The following is a 7479-nucleotide window of genomic DNA, read 5'->3' as shown; positions in this document are numbered from 1 at the left end:
GTCAAATATTTATCTAATTGAACCATCCTACTGTAGTTTTTATGATGTTCAATAATTACCATGAGAACGCTTTTATGGATGGTTTAACTGTTGATATAGTTAATAACTGTTGATTATGTGTTTAAAACCTCCAGCATGCAGTCTAGGCCGCCACATGTTCTGACACGGTTGTGTGTGTGTGTGTGTGTGTGTGTGTGTGTGTGTGTGTGTGTGTGTGTGTGTGTGTGTGTGTGTGTGTGTGTGTGTGTGTGTGTGTGTGTGTTCTGATGTCTCAGTATTGATGCGTTAACTGTGTACGTTCCTATTGGTTGAGAGAGCTTCGATGACACCGCCACAGTCTAGCAGGACGGGGTTAAAGGTTAAAGGTGGCGGGGTCGGGGTCATGTGACTGTATTTCCCTGGGTGGCAGGTGGCAGGGTCGGGGTCATGTGACTGTGTTAACCTGGGTTATCTGTCTTGGGTTGAAGGGTTGAGAATCGTGCCGAATGGGATTACATTGCCGGTGGACTGCCAGGGGCGGAGTACGGGGGAGGCCTTCGTGCAGTTTGCCTCAAAGGAGATAGCAGACAAGGCACTGAGCAAACACAAGGAAAGGATAGGGCACAGGTGGGACAGACGGAGGGACGGACGGAGGGGGGGGTGGAGGGACAGGCCGGGGGGTTAATGGGTCATAATGAATAATGTTAATGTGTTATGGGGCGGTTGGGATGTTAAGTGTTAATCTGGGTTGGGGGGGGGGGGGTGGGTGGGATGTTAAGTGTTAATCTGGGTTGGGGGGGGGGGGGGGGGGGGGGTGGGATGTTAAGTGTTAATCTGGGTTGGGGGGGGGGGGATGTTAAGTGTTAATCTGGGTTGGGGGGGGGGGATGTTAAGTGTTAATCTGGGTTGGGGGGGGGGGGGATGTTAAGTGTTAATCTGGGTTGGGGTCATGCATCTTTCTTCTCAGTTAAAGATGGGATGATGATTGACTGCCTGCTGTAGTAGACCTGTGTTAGACGGGGTTAGTTATGTACTGTCATACTGAGCATCTGTCTGTCTGTCTGTCTATCATTCATGTATGTGTCATACAGCCAGGACAGGGCCTGGGGGGGGGGGGGGGCTTAGAGCTGTCTATCTGCCTCAGATCCACTTCTCCTAACGACTCATGATCTGCTAGTCATGCCTGTTGTGCTGCTCATGGCTGTGATCTCAGACCTGTATGTGTCGTAACCCCCCCCCCCCCCCCCCCTCCCAGGTACATAGAGATCTTTAAGAGCAGCAGGAATGAGATCGGCAGACGGGGGGTGGGGGCGCGTCCCGGCCCCTACGACAGACCCATGCTGGGCCGGGGGGGGTTCTTCCCTGCAGGGCCGGGGAGGGGGGGCGCCCTGCTGGAACAGATGCGGAGCGGAGGAGGAGGAGGGGGGGGGGGCTACAGCGGAGGTACGGATCGTGGCGCTGGATCACATCATAAAAACCCCACTCACATTACTTCATTTATTAATTTCTTCATGTTGAAATGAAAAACAACTACAGTTAAAACTCACTGAGGAACGCTTCCTCTGTCCTGTCGTTGGTGATCAAAGATAGTTCCTCTGTCATTAGTAAACCTCTAGTTTAATAAAGATAGTTCCTCTGTCATTAGTAAACCTCTAGTTTAATAAAGATAGTTCCTCTGTCATTAGTAAACCTCTAGTTTAATAAAGATAGTTCCTCTGTCATTAGTAAACCTCTAGTTTAATAAAGATAGTTCCTCTGTCATTAGTAAACCTATAGTTTAATAAAGATAGTTCCTGTCATTAGTAAATCTCTAGTTTAATTAGTAATGTTTCTTTCTCAGGTTACGGGGGCTTTGATAACTACAATGGCTTCAGTAACTACTGCTTTGGTAACGGCATGTTTGATGACAGGATGAGAGGAGACAGCAGAGGGAGAGGTGAGACCTGCTCCTGTCTGTCTGTCTGCCTGCCTGCCTGTCTGTCTGTCTCTCTGCCTGCCTGCCTGTCTGCCTGTCTGTCTGTCTCTCTGTCTGTCTGTCTCTCTGTCTGCCTGCCTGTCTGTCTGCCTGTCTGTCTGTCTCTCTGCCTGCCTGTCTGCCTGCCTGTCTGTCTGTCTCTCTGTCTGTCTGTCTCTCTGTCTGCCTGCCTGCCTGCCTGCCTGCTGTCTGTCTCTCTGTCTGCCTGCCTGCCTGCCTGTCTGTCTGTCTCTCTGTCTGCCTGCCTGCCTGTCTGTCTGTCTCTCTGTCTGTCTGTCTCTCTGTCTGTCTGCCTGTCTGTCAGTCTGTGTGATGGTGATGAAGATGATGATGATGAAGATGATGATGATGTTTCACCAGTGGTGCATTTCATTTACTCCCCTTATCATCAGAGCTGCAATTTAATCCGTCTGATTAAGCGTGTGTGTGTGTGTGTGTGTGTGTGTGTGTGTGTGTGTGTGTGTGTGTGTGTGTGTGTGTGTATATATCAGCAGGTATGGGTGGTCATCATCATCACCATGGCTACAGCGGAGGTGGGGGAGACAGCAGCTCAGGGTTCCACAGCGGCCATTTTGTCCACATGAGAGGTCTGCCGTTCCGTGCCACCGAGGGAGACATCGCCAACGTGAGAACCTCAAAATGGCCGCTGTCCTGGCACCCAACAATAACGTTCTAATGGGGATTCTATATGTAATACCATGGTCTAAATCACACACACACACACACACACACACACACACACAGAGCTGGAGTAGAAGTGAATCTTATTACACAGGTTTCTTCATATACATTGACATCAAATGGCTATCAAGTTCACAATATCCTGTGTGTGTGTGTGTGTGTGTAGTTCTTCTCCCCGCTGACTCCGGTGCGGGTCCACATTGACGTGGGGCCCAGTGGGAAGTCGACAGGCGAGGCTGACGTAGAGTTCAGGTCTCATGAAGACTCCGTCTCAGCCATGACCAAGGACAAGAACCACATGCGTACGTCTCTCCACACACACACACACACACACACACACACACTCACTCTCATTATCAACACTGTGCCTCCACACACACACACACTCTCTCTCATCATCAACATCTGAGTGATGTCATCTGTGATATCGTGGTGGTGAGTGATGTCGTCTTGGTTGTCGTGGTGATGAGTGATGTTGTGGTGGTGGTGAGTGATGTTGTCGTGGTGATGAGTGATGTCGGGGGTCTTTCTCTACAGAACACCGGTACATCGAACTGTTCCTGAACTCAACTGCCAGTGCTGCGTCAGACATGGGTCAGTGTTGCTATAGAAACAGAGATCCTCCCTTCCACCATGGTAATGTTCTGTCTGTCCATCTATCTATAGTATCTATCTATCCATCTATAGTATCTATCTATCCATCTATAGTATCTATCTATAGTATCTATCTATCTACAGTATCTATCTATAGTATCTATCTATAGTATCTATCTATAGTATCTATCTACAGTATCTATCTATAGTATCTATCTACAGTATCTATCTATAGTATCTATCTACAGTATCTATCTATCTATCTATAGTATCCATCTACAGTATCTATCTATAGTATCTATCTACAGTATCTATCTATCTATAGTATCCATCTACAGTATCTATCTACAGTATCTATCTATAGTATCTATCTACAGTATCTATCTATCTATAGTATCCATCTACAGTATCTATCTACAGTATCTATCTATAGTACCGATCTCTCTCTCTGAGTCTCTGGTCTCCTCTACATGAACCCTCTGTGCTCCAGACGGTCAGGTGAACCGTGACGGTGATTGAGGTGTTTTAACGTTGTGTCTGATTGTTCCAGGTCGTGGTGGCGGTGGTTTCTATAGTAACTCGGGAGGCGGGGGCTCGCGGGGCAGCGGCCTGAGGGGCGTGTACTGAAGAGGAGGAGTCAGCTGCCCTCTCAACCAATCGTTGAAGTCTGAAGACCTGTTTTGTATTTTAATGTTTTCACATGTTCATGAAGAAGTAGAATATTTTCCAGTCAAAGAGTGGAATTAAAAAAAGATCTCTATATTTGAGCTGTTGCATAGGTTAACCAGCTATTGTACATTTTGCGTAATACATTTTATATTTAATTCTCTGCTTGTGTCTTATTTCTAGACTTTTATTTACTATTTTGATCATTAGTGTGAACTACTGTTCATTTCTGTGGCTCTGGTTGGACACAGAAACAGGAACATGACAACCTTCTGATGTTTCCATCCATTTCACAAGTCCACTAATGATGATGTCATATGGCTGGAAATATATTCAATCAAAACAGATTTAATTTCAAAGGCAAAATACATGATTGGCAACAAAATGAAAGAATGCTTTGCAAAGTAATTGGCATTTTAGTGGACAGACATGTTGAGAACCTGTCCTGCAAACAGCATCAACACGACAGAGCAGTTGACTGCATGTCAGAACCACCCAGCACCTCTTTACTCTCCATGGAAATGATTCATTCCAGTTTTGGAAAACTATAAATTGTAAACATTGTTTTGCTGATTGAATACAAAACAAAATATACAGCGAGTGTAGGTATAATTATTGAGTGGTTACGCATAAATGAACCATGCACAGGTACAACATACGCCTGGTCACGTGGTGAACCAAGTCTTTAAAAGACAAATATTCAAATAATGTGCAGAAAAATAACATAAAAACATAAATACTCTGAAATTAATCTATTTTTTTCACTTTACAAAAAGAAACACAAGATTGGCATATTTTCAAACGTAGTTGTTGCTGTTAGCTAAAGAATAGTTAATACTTACTGTTAAATTACTAATTCATGACTTCAAGTTAATATTGTGTATTTTAGTCAGTAATGTTAAGTACAACATTGAGGGCTGGTTTCCCGGACTCAGATGAAGCCAGAACAGTGGCCAAAACCAGACTCGTATAATGGATTTCCTCCACTGTTGATGCTGTCTTAATCTGGGTTTAAGCTAGGACTAGTCTTAATCTGGGTCCGGCCCCCAGCCAGTGGAGTTGGTAAGCACACACAGAAGCAGTGTACAGGAACATTAGTGCTTCTACCATCAACAGACTTCTGAGCTGGTCGCTGTCTACCGTGCACAGACATGGTAACAACCGTTTGGCTTCTCAGAGGCACATCATGTGAATTACAACAGTTACAGAAGACCGTCTGACCTCGACCGTCCAGGTGTCTGTCTACACCTACACACACCTCGACCGTCCAGGTGAACTGTAGATAGATGCAGTACTACAGTTCTGGTTAAGTCCTCCACACTGTGGAGGACTTAACCAAATCACAGGACTTCATCTATGAAATCACAGGACTTCATCTCAACAGAACCCAGAACCCTACGGTACCAAGGCTGTGTTCCAGACCGTCTAGAACCCTACGGTACCAAGGCTGTGTTCCAGACCGTCTAGAACCCTACGGTACCATGGCTGTGTTCCAGACCATCTAGAACCCTACGGTACCAAGGCTGTGTTCCAGACCGTCTAGAACCCTACGGTACCATGGCTGTGTTCCAGACCATCTAGAACCCTACGGTACCAAGGCCTCCAACGCCTCGTTAAGTGTTCTACATCAGTATGATGTAGCTGTGTCACCTGACTAACGGAGATGTTGAGGAATGCAACCATTAGTCACTTTGTAGACGGTCTGGAACACAGCCTTGGTACCGTAGGGTTCTAGATGGTCTGGAACACAGCCTTGGTACCGTAGGGTTCTAGACGGTCTGGAACACAGCCTTGGTACCGTAGGGTTCTAGATGGTCTGGAACACAGCCATGGTGCAGTAGGGTTCTAGATGGTCTGGAACACAGCCTTGGTACCGTAGGGTTCTAGATGGTCTGGAACACAGCCATGGTACCGTAGGGTTCTAGACGGTCTGGAACACAGCCCATATCTCCGACCCCTGGATCAGATGACGTGTTCTACTGAGATGTTTCATAATCCACACCAGCCTCGCCTGTAGAAGGGAGACAGTGCAGCATAGTCCTGGTCATGCATGCTATGCTAGTCTGTCTGCTGAAGAACGCTGTCTCTTTACCAGACGCTCCTTCTTCATGTGTTGAATGTTATCCTCTACTTCCTCCCGTGCCGTGGGGTCAGGGGTCAGTCAGGATGTGGAGGCTCCTCCCTCAGCCCCTCCAGGTAAGGACAGGTGACAGAAGGTCCTGGAAGGCTGAAAGGCCTGGCGACGTCACAGAACCTCCAGATAGACGTGTATTGAGTAGAACCGCGCAGGACGCCGGAATGAGGAAGTCCTGCCGGCTCTAGTCATCACAGTTCTATCTGTGCCACGGAAACGCTCCTCCTGACTGGACACGCCCCCTGATGACGGCGGTCTGGGTGTGGCTGAGGAGGAGAAGGATGGGGAGGAGCTAATGCTGTGGTGGGAGTGGCCTGGGAGGGCGTGTCTCACGTGGCGTTGGAGGAGCAGCGCTGGAGGAGGAGGGCGTGGCATGTGTCGCAGACGCGGACCGGCTTGGGCGAGGCGGGGAGCGGCAGATCGTTGTCAGAACACGCGTTGCAGAAGATCTCCCCGCAGTTCCTACAGTGATGCTGCAGACAGACAGGTAGACAGACAGACAGGAGAGATAAGGAGAGATACTTCAGACTATATACTGTATGAATGTGTACAGAATGTTTTAATGTGGACATTTTAGTTTCTCCCGTTTCTGTTACTGTGGTGTCTTATGTGTTCTCTGCTTCCCCAGAACTGTCCATATTAAACATGTTGTGGTGTTTATCCTGACAACACTGTGTTAGCATGGTAGCATCGCTGTGTTAGCATGGTAGCATCACTGTGTTAGCATGGTAGCATCGCTGTGTTAGCATGGTAGCATCACTGTGTTAGCATGGTAGCATCGCTGTGTTAGCATGGTAGCATCACTGTGTTAGCATGGTAGCATCGCTGTGTTAGCATGGTAGCATCGCTGTGTTAGCATGGTAGCATCGCTGTGTTAGCATGGTAGCATCGCTGTAGCAGTTGGGACTGACCTTTCTCCTGGAGATGGAGAACTCCTTCTCACACAGCTTACACTGGGTGGCTTCCTTGTCCTTCAGCCAAACCTGTCCCCCCTGAAACAAAGACTCAGAGATGAAATAACCGTCCCCCCGAACCTCATCACAGATGAATCCTATGTGATGACACTGATGCAAAGGCAACAGAACATTCTAGACTGTTTCAGAGGATCACATCAAACTGGAGGATGGGAGTGAATGTACCTCCCATCTGAATGTGTGTGTGTGTGTGTGTGTGTGTGTGTGTGTGTGTGTGTGTCTAGTCACCTGAAGAGCTTTGTTCGCCTCCTTGATGTCTTCGATTTTCAGTTTTGATCTGTTGAATAAAAATAAACAATTCACACAGAGAGACAGACAGACAGGCAGACAGACAGAGAGACAGACAGACAGGCAGGCAGACAGACAGACAGACAGACAGACAGACAGACAGACAGACATACTCGCTGAGTTTACAGCCCAGTTCTTCCAGAGCCTGTTCCTGCTCCTCACAGAGGCCCTTCAGCTGCCCGTTCTCA

At 47.4% G+C, this 7479-nt stretch overlaps 2 protein-coding genes across 5 annotated transcripts in view; one reads left to right on the top strand and one right to left on the bottom strand.

Annotated features, from left to right (window-relative positions):
- The first annotated feature begins 1241 nt into the window (after nt 1-1241).
- hnrnph3 (heterogeneous nuclear ribonucleoprotein H3 (2H9)) lies at nt 1242-4052 on the top strand. Of its 3 annotated transcripts, none has more exons than XM_083671680.1 (6): nt 1242-1422; nt 1820-1915; nt 2449-2579; nt 2802-2937; nt 3173-3271; nt 3780-4052. In XM_083671680.1, exons 1-6 carry the CDS (start codon nt 1317-1319, stop codon nt 3854-3856), a joined length of 645 nt encoding a protein of 214 aa, XP_083527806.1. In that variant the 5' UTR covers nt 1242-1316; the 3' UTR covers nt 3857-4052. The 3 variants fall into 3 exon arrangements, with proteins under 3 accessions (XP_083527806.1, XP_083527807.1, XP_083527805.1); XM_083671681.1 differs by having other exon boundaries at nt 2446-2579; nt 3173-3229; XM_083671679.1 differs by having other exon boundaries at nt 2446-2579.
- Nucleotides 4053-4223: 171 nt separating this feature from the next.
- The window catches only part of rufy2 (RUN and FYVE domain containing 2), a gene marked incomplete at its 5' end in the record, with an annotated part of 25331 nt that continues 22075 nt past the window's right edge, over nt 4224-7479 (bottom strand). For both annotated transcript variants that reach the window (XM_083671630.1, XM_083671629.1), the window contains 4 exons: nt 4224-6502; nt 6941-7021; nt 7232-7280; nt 7405-7479. The exon at nt 7405-7479 is cut by the window's right edge and continues 20 nt beyond it. In XM_083671630.1, the coding sequence (XP_083527756.1) occupies nt 6359-6502; nt 6941-7021; nt 7232-7280; nt 7405-7479 (349 nt within the window). In that variant the 3' untranslated portion in view covers nt 4224-6358. The remainder of the gene's footprint in view (nt 6503-6940; nt 7022-7231; nt 7281-7404) is intronic.

This window comes from Argentina silus (assembly GCF_951799395.1).
Source record: "Argentina silus genome assembly, chromosome: 6".
In the NCBI taxonomy this organism is placed as follows: domain Eukaryota; kingdom Metazoa; phylum Chordata; class Actinopteri; order Argentiniformes; family Argentinidae; genus Argentina; species Argentina silus.
This window is presented reverse-complemented; position numbering and strand designations above follow the sequence as displayed.

Bases quoted from the DNA above. Each gene is read 5' to 3' on its own strand.
- hnrnph3 (XM_083671679.1), top strand. From the start codon at position 1,317: ATGCTGGGCCGGGGGGGGTTCTTCCCTGCAGGGCCGGGGAGGGGGGGC. The intron at 1,423-1,819 runs GTACGGATCGTG...TTTCTTTCTCAG, and splicing joins GGGGGGGGGCTACAGCGGAG to GTTACGGGGGCTTTGATAAC. The intron at 2,580-2,801 runs GTGAGAACCTCA...GTGTGTGTGTAG, and splicing joins CCGAGGGAGACATCGCCAAC to TTCTTCTCCCCGCTGACTCC.